The sequence below is a fragment of the Fukomys damarensis genome, unplaced genomic scaffold (genome assembly GCF_012274545.1).
Source record: "Fukomys damarensis isolate Sample0158 unplaced genomic scaffold, DMR_v1.0_HiC HiC_scaffold_32, whole genome shotgun sequence".
Classification (NCBI taxonomy): Eukaryota; Metazoa; Chordata; class Mammalia; order Rodentia; family Bathyergidae; genus Fukomys; species Fukomys damarensis.
In genome coordinates, this window is record NW_022900944.1 from 21,536,361 (window position 1) to 21,551,205 (window position 14,845).

General features: G+C 37.8%; 1 protein-coding gene across 2 annotated transcripts in view; it reads right to left on the reverse strand.

The window, feature by feature from the left end:
- The window catches only part of Mrpl1 (mitochondrial ribosomal protein L1), a 75,386-nt gene extending 63,550 nt beyond the window's left edge, over nt 1–11,836 (reverse strand). Inside the window, exons 1-2 of one of the 2 annotated variants that reach the window (XM_010628368.2) lie at nt 11,514–11,603; nt 6,366–6,480 (exon numbers count right to left, since the gene is read on the reverse strand). In XM_010628368.2, coding sequence (XP_010626670.1) covers nt 6,366–6,480; nt 11,514–11,553 — 155 coding nt within the window. In that variant the 5' untranslated portion in view covers nt 11,554–11,603. Of the gene's footprint in view, nt 1–6,365; nt 6,481–11,513 lie in introns of both variants that reach the window. The other variant, XM_033757966.1, reaches the window with a different exon arrangement.
- Nucleotides 11,837–14,845: the final 3,009 nt, after the last annotated feature.

Sequence of the window (14,845 nt, forward strand, 5' to 3'; positions counted from 1 at the left end):
ATATTAATATATATGTATATTTTAGTCTAATTTTTAGCACTCAGTAAACCCTAAGCAACTCAACAGGATAGCAATTAGTGGCAATCTCCTTAATGGGGTGCAGATGTCCTTTTGGACTGAGGACAAGTCTGTGCACTTACCCAAGTAGACAGATATTAACATGTCTCAACAGCTACCTTGAAGTATTCCACAAAACCCTGACCTCTTCCAAAGTAGAGAAACCACATTTTTACCTTATATTTTAAAGGAACAGTGAAGCCAATAGAAGGAGAAATGAAAGGCTGTTTTGAGTATAAAGACTCCTATTTAAAATAAATGGCAGGTCCTAGTTGTAGCTTGTAGACTTACTTTACAGAAATGCTGATTTCACTACTAAATTTTTCGCCATGGTTAAGCCCGTACATTTAATCTGCAACTAATATGAAATCTCCAGAGGCTGAAATAATGAATTTTTAAATGAATAAATTACAAAACCCAAAAAGAGTCTGATACATAATGAGACTAATACTTATATAGCAATTAGTTTATTTGTACTTTGGACTCTGTTTCCCAAAATATCTGAGGTGGCACAGTAAAAAATTTTAAAGTTCAGGTATAATATTGTTTTTATAAAAAACAAAATAAAGTATATCATTAGAACAAAGATCAACTAAGACTCAGGAAAACACACTGGAGCTGTGGATGTAGCTCAGTGGCAGAGAGCTTGCCTAGCAGGCACAAGGCTCTAGGTTTGATTCCAGACAAAAAAGGAAGGGGGATGCATTTAAAACCTGAAGTCTAACTCTTTAAAATAATTAATCTCACACATCCACTGCCTGTTGTCCACAGCCTTCCCAAAAAATGTCTAACTTTATTTGTAAGAATCATTCAGAAGAACTTTCATTGTTTATGCAAGTAGGTAAGCCCCTCTCTGAAAGGCTTAAATCTCATGATTTTCAGAATGAAATAAATTATATTAGAACAATTTTTTGGTAAGGTGGCAGAAAATCACCTGGCAACCTGAATCAGAAGAGAATTTGGCTGCAGTTACCTAGGTAATTAAACCACACAGATTATATGAGTAATAAGAAACTAAACTCAGTTAATAACTTTCTCCCTGTCTCATCTGTTCCCTAACTCCAAAAACATGAAAGAAAAAATAATTCCATGGTCAGACTCAATAAAATAAGAAAAACAATAGTACTATAATGAAATTTACTTCAAGACTTTGAAAAATCTGTGACCAGAGAGACCAATCCAAGTTCTCCCAAGGCTGAAGAATCCTTTACCTTAAGGAATTGGGGGGGGGGGGGAATACAACCTCTAAAATTAAACTGAACTAAAGAGAAAATGCCTAGGGCATATTAGTGAAATGAATTCATTAACATCTATGATACTGGGTTATTCATTACCCTTTAAACCAAACACAGAAGTTCTGCTTCCACTTAAAATGTAAAAAGCTGGAAAGAATGTTAACAAGAAGAAAGAGCTGCATAAAACCATCTCTTGAACCTATCACAAAGCTAAGATCAGGGATCTGCTATGGCAGGCAACCAAGTAGCCTAAAAGGCAGGGAGAGTTGGCCCCCACACCCCCATTATCTACACCATGGTCTCTACTGTGGCAGAGCAAAGAGAAAGGCAAGCGGGTAAGAAAGATGTTAGGGCAATCATCACATGATAAGCCCTCTGGCAGATGCAAACACTGGGACATTTACTTTCAGCTCAAAAGCCCTTTCCACACACCTCCGCAGGAGCTCCCAGGAACAGAGCTGGAGACTGGAAAGCCTTCCCACATGGTACAGGTGGGTAGAAAAGCCCAGGTAAATATCCATTATGTCTGGGAGGATGAAAGAAAAAAAAAAAAAAAAAAAAAAAAAACTTCAAAAAATCCTACCCTTAGAAGCAAGTGAGTGCAGGATCCTATACCCATACAGCTGGGAAAGAGCCAGGAAATGCCCTCAAGACCTACAGCAGATACAGACCAAGGAGAGGAGGGGTAGAAATGCTGCAGAAACCCTGGGCCCACATACAGCTGCAGTGGGCCTACTGAAAGACTAAGACTGGACATAGACCACCGAGAAAGCCCCCCGGCCCCCCCGCCACCCATCACAGCCCAGCAGCACTGAATAAGAAGAAACAGCAGCCTACTGCTCCCGGAGGGCCAAGAGAAAGCAGACCCCCACTCATCCAGGTGTAAGGAAAGCAGAAAACAAAGCTGGAGCAGGAACAGAAAAAAAGCCTCCAGCGACCCAGCCTCCACCCTGAACACTCAGTAACCGGGCTACATTTGAGGGTTGGTGGTAACCATAGCAACCACAAAATTAAAACCCAGCTCAGCCCAATTAGATTTATTCAACACCTGAAGAGCATGCCCATTTACAGGCTTAAAAACTGTTTACTTCAGTCCCTACTGCTCTACATAAGATACTATTAAGCATTCCAAGAAACAAAGAAAAGAACCCACTGTCAGGAAAGAAACAAACCAAGACTCTGATCACCCAGTAGCTCTTATAAATCAGCATCTGCTACTGGCAAATAAAGGGTATATGCTGGCACATACATGGGGGGGCAGGGAGATCCAGAATGACAGGAGATGGGAGCACAGACCCCTCTGCCTTCCCTCAGATCCTAATAAAACAAAAAAGAAACTAGCCACAAAACTGTTTTTAGTGTGTTACAGTGTGTTTAGACCATTACAAAATAAAGATTACAACTGAAAGTATGAATGCTATGATTCTCATCAAGCTACTGAATAACTCTCACTGGCAGACATGAGAAAATGTATCCGCTTATAAAGCTTCACAATTATGGGGAAGTATGCCTATTTTTATGCCATGCTTTTTAGACTAGTGAAAAGCATTTTTTAAATTGTATGGCAATAATACTTAGAGAAGACAAAATATTTCTATGGAGTTAACAAAAATAACAAAGATAAAATATTCTTAAGATAATCAATATATGTAATAAACAGGTAAGTGCACAAAGCAGAAAGAAAAAAAGACAAATCAGCCCACTAGAAGCCTGGGTAAAAGACACAAATTAGAAATATATTTTTAAAAACACAAATAAAAATTGATATCCAAGGCTGTTAGCAACATGGAGAACTGGTCACTCTTTACTCACTGCTGAGAAGAGACAGCTGGTACAACCAGTAATCCTCCAACATCTCAACAACAAAACAGAACCCAGGGGCTGGGCATTTAGATCATTGGCACCATGCCTGACTCCCAAGTACAAGGTTCTGAGTTTGATCCCCGGTACCAGGAAAAAAGCAAAAAACAAACAAACAAACAGAACCAAGGCAATATTCACACTCAACGTAGACTCCTTTCAGGCTACTTTCCTACCTATTTATCCTACCTTAAAGCCATACCAGATTGTATTTACATCCATATCATCTACTTCCATGCCTTTCTCCCAGTTCCCCTGCAAAACTCTGTCTTTCAAGATGCAGTTCAAACACTTCTTGCCCTACGCTCCACAGGAGGAATTAATTGACCTTTCATATAAAATTCCATAGTACTTTGTCTATTCCTCTGACCGTTAAAATATTAAACTGGAGTTGCATCTCAGATCAGTGCTGAATCATTTTATACAAAGAACTCCAATTCATCAACAACAAAAAATGTGGAACATGAAAAGAAAATTCACAGTAAAGAAAAAAATAAATGATGAACAATTTGGTTCACAAACCAAAGAGTTTGGCAAAATTTTGTTCTTGTTTGTCAGCTCTGCACTGGGTGATGAATACAACTGCAGCCATATTTCCCACAGGAACAAGAATGTGGCCATCTTTTCCAGAATGGTGGAACAGATTAAATTCATGAACCAAGGTACCACTGTACAACTTCATTAGTAATAAATATAAATTAAAACCATAATGGGGCCGGGGATTTAGCTCAGTGGTGCCACCGCCACCTGCCTTGCAAATTGCAAGGTTCCACGTTCAATCCCTGGTACCACCAAAAATAAATAAATAATGATAATAACAAAAATACCTTTTATCCCCTATGAAACTGGCAAAGATTAAAAAAACACTCACTATACTAAACATGTGGAAATAGGCATTCCAATAAAACTTGCTGGTGAAGTTCTAAACTGACAAACTCCATATGAAGGAAATTTGGTATTACCTATCAATATTATAAATGGATACATCATTTGACCCAATTCTATTTCTCAGAGATAATACTACAAAATATGTTCATTACATTTGACAAGATACTTGATTGTGACTGATCAGTCACTGAAGGATTGTTTGTAATAGCAAAAGATCGAAACAATAAATATATATCAATAGGGAAATACTTATAAGGTATGATATACTTGCATAATTAAATATTACACAGTTAAAATGACTAAACAACTCCATGAAATTACTTCCAAGATATATCATTTAAAAAGCAAGATGAAAAACAGGATTATAGTACAATACTACTTATATAAAAAAGAACTACCACTTACACAAAAAGCATAGCTATGTATTTATAAATGCATAGATCATCACAACTAAAGGGCAATAGGAAGATGAATTGCTTTTCGCTACATAGCCTTCATTTTTAATTGCTTACCATGAACATCTACTCAGAGTTAATAAATTATTTTAAATAATTAAATAATTTTAAAGAAGCAATTGTTTATGTTATCAGTTCATCATGAATTTGTTAAGGGTAGAGGACCAGAACATGTGCCTCGTTTATCTTTGTATCACTACCATATCACACAGTGCTCAAGGAAGCAGGCCAAGTAAAAGAAACTATTATGGCAAAGTTCCTAGATAATCAATTAATTTTATAGGAACAAGAATATATTAAGCAACTGGAAATTTATACGTTTCTCAAAAACTTTCCACGTTAGTTTTCATTCTGTGTACCCCACAATCAAAAGCTTGGGTTGTATCAAATTTTGTCAAAAAGTAAGATTTGATAGAGTGAACTCTGCTTTTCAGACATACCCTCCAAAGCCAATAATTTCATCATTTTTACTAACCATGAAGAATGATTGCTTTGGAGTCATTCTAGGCTGTAATCCTCCCTCAACACATTCTGGACATGTGATTTATTCTGTGAGCTTCCATTCCATCTGAAAATGTTTATAATAGTATCTGTGTTTCATAGAACTGTTACGAAGATTAAATGAATACAATACATACAGTATGCTTAGGATAGTGGTTAGCACACAGAAAACATTCTATAAATTTTGACAGCTTCTCAGGGTCTTACTACTATAATTATCTCAGAGCTACTTTTCACCTTCAAAAATGGTGACACTAAGGACAAAGATGACAGATATGGTAGCACACACCTGTAATCCCAGCACTCAGGAGGCTGAGGCATCAAGACTGCCAGGAGTTCAAGGCCAGTCTGGGCTACATAGGGATTCAAAGGCCAACCTGAACTATATAGCAAGACTCTGTCTCACAAAAAGGAAAAAGACACTCGGAAAAATAACATTAACTATCTGTTTCTACACTTAGTTAACAACACAGCCACTTGGGGAGATAAACAATTAGTGCCTGCCCTATAGCCAGATGATACAAGATGGGAGGTTGAGAATTTAGCCAAAAATCTGCCTTTCAGTCCCTTGCCTCAGCAAGAAGCAATATAATAATGCCATTAGACTATCATACAGTCAGTCATTCAATTTAACAAGGTACTGGCAGTTATCAATGGAGAAAGACAGAGTTCTAGTTTCATTCAATTCAAAACCAGTTGGGAGAACAGATTTTATTTATGTTTCTACATGTCCAAACTACATAAAACAATATATGTGTGTGTGTATACACACAAATATATATATGTATATAATGCAAATCTAAAATTCAACTATATAATCTCAGTACTGGTAATCCTGTAATAATTATTAAAAAACATGTAAGAGGAAAGAATGTAACTTAAAGAACAAAAAGAACTACACACACACACACACACACACACACACACACAGTACACCTTCATTAAAGTTCATTAATTCGAACAGTGGATTCTGTTCTAAAAAGACAGTGAAAGCATACTTGAAAAAGCCTATGTTCTGGAACCAAAACCCTTGGTTTAAATTCTTGCTGCAGCATGTACTAGTTCTCTGACCTTGGGCTAGTCATGCAACCTATCTTCAAGCTTTGATTTTCTTCTCTATAAAATAAGCATGACAATAATAGCTTCCTCATAGGGTTACCGTGGGATTTAGATTTGTTACTGAATGTCAGTGTTTGATAAATGTTAAATATTATTATAATAAGTCTTATCTTTTCTTTAGGACTATGAGGCCAAAGAAGCAGAGATGATAAGTTTTTAAAACAGTATAACTCTGTTTAGGGACCTAAGCATATTTCTTAATCAAAAACTTAATCAACAAATGAAATAACAATTAAAACAAAATACTTACTTTGTAGCAGGAGTAGCAAAATGTCTACTAGGCACCTGAATATTTACAGAACAAGGATAAAGAGATGTCTGATGAATCATCCTGGAAAGGCTATGTCTTTGGTTACGTGTCAAGGCTTGAAAGGAAAAACATAAAATCATCATTATATTCATAAATTTTACATTCTAAAAACCAGTATTTTCAAAAAAATTTTATCTTGTGATTGTGTGTGTGTGTGTATGTTTGATTCTCAAACATTCTTTAAAATGTATAATGCAAACCAAACTTCTAGAAACTAGAAAAACACATATGATATTTGAAAGATTTCCTGTGTTCATTTATGTATTTATGTATTTATTTATTTATTATTTTTAACTTTTACTTTTTGGTACCGGGGATTGAACTCAGGTCCTTGCCCTTGTGAGGCCGGCAGCAGAACCACTGAGCTAAACTCCTGGCCCTGATCATTTATTTTTAACTTCATCTAGTTCAGAGTCAACAGCATATGTTAGCTCTATTGTTAGGGAATATGTATATGTACCCCTGAAATGTTTAATAATTTACATTTTATTTATTCATTTCTTAACAGATCACACTTTCATAGAGTTGTACAGTATTTCTGAAGAAGAGAAGAAAGTGGGGACTTGCCTTCCTGCAAGACTTGTAATGTTATAATAATTAAGATACTTTGGTAGTAACACAAATATAGACAGATAAAGCCACAAATGGCTCAGCAGCAGACCCATGCATATATGGACAAAAATAAAATAAGAAAGATATCACTGCAAATCACTGTACAAAAAAGTAAGCCATGCTTACTCAAATATAGAAAGAGTAAAGGCTTACATGTGAATGGTAAAACCGAAAGACTTTCAGCACATAGGAAAATATCTGGAAAATAACTTTATGATCCTTGGGAAAGGAATGATTTCACAAACAAGACCAAAATAACAACTAACCAAAATGTGGCTGCATTAGTGTAAAAGTTCTCTTTATCAAATATACTGTAAAGGTGAAAAAGTCAGTCAAAAACTGGTAGGATATGTTGGTAACATGTAATTGACAAAAGATTAGTATCTTTAATATTAAACTAACTGAAAAAAATGAACACAAGAAATAAAGAGGCTTCTAAATGAAAAGATACATAACCTCATTAGTAACTAGGAAAATATAAATTTAAAACAAATATCTTACATCAGTGCAACTTAAATGATGATCAGTAGGTCTGTTACAGTCTGCAACCAAATTAAGAATACACCATAGTGCAAAACTAACATGCTAAGTGAGGGCAATTATCTACACGGATAAGAGTATGAACTGGAAATCACTTTGGAAAACGCTACCCAGTGAAGCTGAGCATGTACATCCCAATGATACAGCAATCCTATTTCTAGCCACGTACACCCTTTACACCCATGCAATAAGAGACTTACGCAAGAATGATTATAACACTGTCATAGCAAAGCTACAGAGAACTCAAACATTCATCTACAATAGAGTAGATAAATGCTTTGTAGTGTACTTCCGTAAAAGAAAGCTATAGAACTGTAAAAATAAATGCTGCAATATAAGTGAGTTTCACAAACATAATGTTGAGCAAAAAAAAAAAAAAAAAAAGCAAGCAGCAGAACCACCATTTAGAATCCCCAGTCATGACAAACAGAAATTATAATTTCAACAAAAATATACCAAACTGCCACAGACCAAGAGAAACCAAATTACAAAAATACCACCATTTAAGGAGTGCTATCAGACCATGATACCTGTATTTTCAATCCCTCTGTAGTCAATGTGTCTACCTCATTCTCTCCTGGCAAATAACTTTAGTTGCTACTTCAAAGAAAATGTCCTCAAAACTTCCTCAACTACTTATGAACCTACCTGAATCTGTATTCATTCTCTAAAGTCTCTCCCATCTCCACCCTGGGGTAAGGAGATAGAAAATCCTCCAGATCTTTTGTTAGAATATTCTTTTTTTAGTTTTGTTTTGGTTTTTTTGTTTGTTTGGGGGTTTTTTTTGTTTTGGTTTGTTTTGTTTTGGGGGGGTTGAGACAGGGTCTCACTGCATAGTTGAGACTGACTTGGAATTCACTATGTAGCTCAGGCTGGTCTCGAACTCATGGAGATCCTCCTGCCTCAGCCTCCGGAGTGCTGAGATTACAGGCATGCACCACCACACCAGGCTGTTAGTTTATTCTTTTAGTTGATACAGAGTTTAGCATTCCTTGGGCATCAGTCCTAAACTGCCTTCTCAACTGACTATAATCTTCACCCTCTAGATCTTATCCATTTGGTCTTTGCCTCTACAACCACCAGACTAGACCTCCATTACCTACCACCTGGATTACTGCAACAACTTCCAACTGTTCTGTCTTCTGCTTTTGGTCCTCTCCATTTCTTAACTGCCTCAGATTAGTAAGAAGGATCACTTTCAACACATTCACAAAGGGGCTGTAATTCATATGTCTCACTGCCAGGCGTCTAAACCACTGCTGCTACATGCATGACCATCAACATGATACAGTCATGCATGAACACAGTAGTACAAGCAGTACAAACCATCCAATGGACAGTTATGCACGCAGCATCAGTAGTTCAAGCTGGCAGGAATGTGTTTAAATGAACATTTCCTCGTGTCCTTCTATCACTTGGATGGCTTAACCAAGTTCTTTGAAAAAAGCAAGTTCTTACTAAAGTATTCCTTGAGCTACTTCTAACCTATCTAGTGAGTTCCATCTAACTCCATTCTCCCTCATACTCACCATGCTTCAAATGCACTTACTTCCTTTTAGTTACCTGAACACACCCTACTCTTTCACCATCTCACAATTTTCATATGCAATCTTCCTCCCACCTGTGACATTCTCCCTTCACATGGCTAATTCCCAGTAATCCAGCCATCTTTCAGGGACTCTACTTAAAACATTAAATCTTCAGAACAATCTTCCCTGAAGATCCACCGTAGATTTGGTCTCTCATTCACTCTTATAGGACTTTCTACTTTTCTTTCTCAGCGCTTAGAGAGGGCATTCATTTATAATAAAAGAACTATCCATTCAACGTTTATTCCTCAATAGATGCTAAACGCCACAGGCAGGAAATGAGGACAACTTGTTAACCACTGTATCCCTAACAGTTAGCCCAGTGTTTGGCAAAAGGACACCCAATAAATACCTGTTGAATGATGAACAAATCAGAGCAAAAACTGGATTCAAACTGCTTGAAATATTATCCATTATAATACATAGAAGGGGGCAGTGTGTGTCTGTGTGTGTGCATGCGCATGTGTTTGTAATAAAGTTTTATTGGACATGGCTCGCTCTTGCTTTCCATTTTTATCCATAGCTCCTTCTGTGCTACAATGGTAGAGATCAGTAGCTACAATATATGTCCACTAACAGATGAATAAAAAAAGTGTGGTACAGTATTTATACACAAGGGAGTATTCCTCTACCATAAAGAATAAACTTGATTCATTCGTAGGAAAATGGATATACCTTGAGACTATAATGTTAAATACAGAGCAAAATAAAAGAGAGATAATGGGGAGATGGAGATCTTTTGCAAAGGGGAAAGGGACCAAGAGATAGAGCAAAGGGGAAGAGAGTGAGAAGGGAGGGGATGAAAAGAGAATTAAGATATGTTATTCACATGTACCAAATCTCATAAGGAATGTCATCATTATGTACTGCAAACATACTAATACATTTTTTTAAAAAAATAGAGATCTATGGCTTATAAAGCTAAGGCATTTACAGGATCAGGCATGTTGCTCAGTGATGCTGCATCTGCCTAGTCCTGAGTTTGATTCCCAGTACCAAAAAAAAGCTAAGGTATTTACTACTCAGCTCTTGACAGACAGTACTTTCTGGTCCCTGCTATAAGCATTTTTTTTTTAACCAGGATTAGGAAAAGGTAGAGCTAATACTGAACAGACCACTAAGAAAGGCACCTACAAAAATGTATACGAATGCCACTGCAGAAATCCAGTCAAATACACTGTGCTTTGGACACTATCCAGAGAACAAAACAGCAAACAGCAATAAGAGTCCACCTGAACTCCCACATAATCATGCTTATCAAAATATTTGACTGGCTGGTTATGGTGTTATGTGCCTGGAGTCCCAGTACTCAGGAGGCTTAGGCAAGAGGATCCAGAGTTTAAGGCAAGCCTGGGCTACACAGCAAGGTCAAGATCAACCTAAACTACACAGCAAGACTATAACTCAAAAAAACAAAACTGAAAAAATAATTTTTGATTCTTCAAGATGGGTGTTTGTATAATCACACGATTTTTTGGTCATGTCTTTGTGTAATTATCCCACTCACTTATATTTCTATGTATTTATTTCATGCAGTTTGACTGAAGGTGTCCTAAAATAGAACTGCTTGAAGGTTAACCACTGAAAGATATTTTAGGAGTGACACTAGATTTTTAGAAGAAAACACAAGTCTTGCTACATAAACTATAAAGGGGTGTTATGTGTCTAGATGTCCCCCCCAAAGCATCATGTGGTCACAGGTGGGGATTTTCAGAGGTGGCTGGATCTCGAGTGTATGAAGCTGGGATCAAGGATGTGTGCTTACTAAATTAGTCCACTGTTTAGTTTGCCATAGTTCTGGATGTGGATAATGGGAAGACCCACTGGGTGTAAGAGCTACCCAGTGGGCTTCATTCATTCCTAAAAAGCTGCTACCAAGAACTACAGAATTTGCCTCTGACTGATAAACGTTTACTAAATTGAGAAACTGGAATCCCCTGCAGAAAGCACCAATAAGCACCTTTAAAACTGACAAAGTTTACAGACATAACCCATTTAAATACACAACCTTTCTCTTACTTGAATTCTATGCACGTATAAAACTCTGCCGCTCCCACGCCCACACACCCAGGTCTATCTTGTTCTTGCTTTCCCCACGGGTGGCGGGAAAAGTCAAGGCAACCCATTTCCCACTATATCCTCGAAAGATCGGCTATGAAGAAAGGAGTCAAACCTCCAAAAGGTCGCTCTTAAAAAATGATGACCTTCCAGAGAGCCTGTAACCACAAAGCAGGACGCATTTCGAGCACCTAAAGATGACCTGTGCCTAGCCGACTCTGGCTGGCACTCTGCTGCACCAGAACTCAGAGCCAGAACAATTTACACTCAAGACAAGCCTCTGCCTTACCTCTGCCGAGGTATCTGACGGCCGCCGCCATGTTGGCCATTCCGGATTGTGTTGACGAAATTTGTCCCGTGTTTCAACTGGGAAGAATTTAAAAAAGGTTCCGCTCCGGGATTGGTAAAAGGGGAAGGGTTTAGAAGGTGCAAGAGGAACCGGGCAGGGTCCAAGATTGGCTTCACGAAAATAGGCGTGGCGGCGTCACTGTGAGCTCTCCGTGCTGCCAGCGACCCATAGAGCCTTGGTTCCGGCAAGGCGACCTTGTTGAAGACACTGTAATTTGTTTTATTCCTTTCCTCTTTTTTTTTAATCATGCAGAAGTATTCAGAAGGCTTCCAAACGAGCAGAGGGGAGGGTGTCCTGCTCCCTATCTTTTTCTTGCCTCAGTGTAAAAATCAACAGTAGTTTTATAAAACTTTAATCTTACGTTATTCTTTACATCCTCATCCCAACACTGCCATGAGGGTCAGCTGAATAAAAATAAAATACTAGATATTTATGTCACACATCTAGTTTTAGAATGGCAGCTTTGAGTCCCATGCTTAGGTTATTCTGGGGGGAAAAATCCTGAATGTCCTTTCTATCACGTCACAACTGTCGGTGTGGTTTATCGAAGACAAATCTGATCACGGATTATATCTCTTCCCAGTTTAAGTAAACCTCCCCAATGACTGGTCATCTCTAAAGGCTCCCTCTGGGCTCCCCCTACCTAACACACACACACACACACACACACACACGGTTTCTCACCCCTGTGGCTTGGTTCAGTCTGTCCCCTCTGCTTGAAGTATCATGCACCAAGTTACCAGGTAACTTTTTTTGTGAATTTCAGCTCAGTCTTTATTCGTGGTTGAACCTTCCCTCAAATTTGCTGAATTATACCCACCTTACCCTCGTGTTGGGTAGTACCAAGGAATTGCATCTGGTTTTATTTGAAGCAATTTAAAAATATAATTTATATGCCCATACAATTCAAAGTTTTTAAATAAATTGTACCATTCACTATATTTTAGTAACTTTGAAGAGTTGTGAAGCCATCGCAATGCTTTTCCACACCAGTCTGAGTTCTTTCTGGGTAGAACTGATGTTATTCATTTTTGTAACTTCAGCACCGATTACAGTACTGGGCACATAAGAGGCTCTCAATAAATGTTTGTTTAATAAATGAATATAAACATGCATGAATTAGTAACTCTTAGAATGGCAAGCATACAAAGTTTACCTAATTCTATGAAGCTTCCCATAGAAGATGGACTGGATTTAAATAAAAACCCCCACACACTTTAGTCCATGTTTAGTTGTAGTACTCATCTACATAAAATCAAAAAATATTGCTTTCTCTTAACACCCAAGAAAAGGTTCCTCCACCATTTGTGACTGTTATGCAAAAAACATTGAAATGTGAATTTACCTTCATAAATTTATTCCCTCCTTCCCTTCTTTCCTTCTATCTTCCCTTTTTATCCCACAAATATATGAGCATTTGTCATGTGTTGAGCAGTGTACCTGGCTACACACAGATGTAACGAGAAAAACCGTCATCACTCCCAGGATAATTAAAAAGTAATTGACTTTATACAAGTTCACCTAGTCCATTTCAGGCAAAGCAAACACCCAGATAAGGGATTTGGTTCTTAGTCTACATTTCTTCACCTATCTGCAAATGTCTTTGTATTTCCTGTTCTAACTGGGGAATTTAAGCTTTCAGCAGTGAGACTCAGTAGTGGGTAGTGTGGTTACCACCATTACACCAATGTCCTGTGTAGGTACAGCTTGTCTCATTGCCTTCTTTGGACCCCGGGACTTAATGGCGTAGTCAGGTGGGTCCCAGTGTCCAGTTATGTCACAATACATAAAGAGATCTTTTAGCTTGAAACTTCATGAACACTATAAAAAAAAAAAAACATGTGCCTCAGTAGGAACTCCAAACCTTTAAATGTTCTTCTCTCTGAAGAGAAGCAGTGGAAACTTTTGGTTAGTTGGTGGTGCTCAAGAGTCAAACTGAGTTTGAATCAGTATCACAACTTACTAGTTGTGTGACATAGGACAAATTACTCTACTTCTCTAGGCCTGTTTCCTCATTGTTGATACAGGTTAACTATGAGACAATTTACAGAGGTACTTACTACAATATCAGGCCCAGTGTAAGTGCTCAGAAATGGACATTATAATTAAGTATACAAGAGGTAGAATGAAATATTTGCTTGCATAGAAATATAATTGACACGATACTTGTCCCCATATTATGAATTCTGAGATTCTGGCATCTTCTTCTAGAGATTCTAAGTTCTTGTTGTCCTGAATAAAGAATTGGACAAAACAAGTGCAGAAGGTAATAAGGTTTTACAGTTATTAAAGACAAGAAAAGATACACTCTCTGCAGAGCAAGTATGGACCAATTAATAGTAGGAAAAGTACAGCCTGAAAGATGAGAGTAGACCATTGTGAAAGAGAGCTTAATGGCGACTGCCTTTTGTCACACCTCAAGTTGACATAGGATCAAGCCACCCTGTCAAAAACCTGCTTGAGTTCTCTCAAGAATTGAAGATACCATTCTCTGATTGGTTCCAGGTGCTCTACGGTTAACAAGACACACCTGCATGCCCAGCCAGTTTTATGGCACTGTAATCTGCCTCACCCATATATGCCAGAATAACATTTTGTTCATATTGGCATTTACAGAGATGCTTTAGGCTGTATTCATACCCCTCCTCAGAGTCCACTTTAAATGAAGCTTTTATGGCCGGTTGTGGTGGTACATGCCTGAAATCCCAGCACTCAAGAGGGTGAGGCAGGAGGAGTACCATAAGTTCAAGGCCAGCCTGGACTACATGATGTGACCCTAGGTCAAATAAATAAATAAATTGAATTGAGTTAAAATGAGACGAAATGAAATGAAACTTCCCTGTTGATTTTTAAGAAGATTTAGACACTCCAGGAGCCTTGGCAAAATTCTAGCTTGGCTAACATTCTTGGGAGAAACCTATATATGTGCCTAACCCTGTTGTTGTCTTGATTGGTGTCTCTACCTTCTTCAAGTATCTTCCCATTGATTTGGAAACCCTTCTACAAGCAGAGTCACTTCCTGTTTGGGGTTAGAATTAAAAGTAGATTCTCTTATTGGACAGAAGTAACGAACTTGAAGACATTTCTATTTCAGTAGTATGCACAGGAATCAGTCAAGACCTTATTAAACTCAAATTGGTGACTTCCACACTATGAGTTTCCAGTATAGTAGGCATGGAGGGAGACTGTAAATGTGGCTAGCTTTCCTCCTCCTTTTTCTTCCTTTATTTTTTTGCGGGGGGACCAGGGATTGAACTCAGGATTTGTGCTTG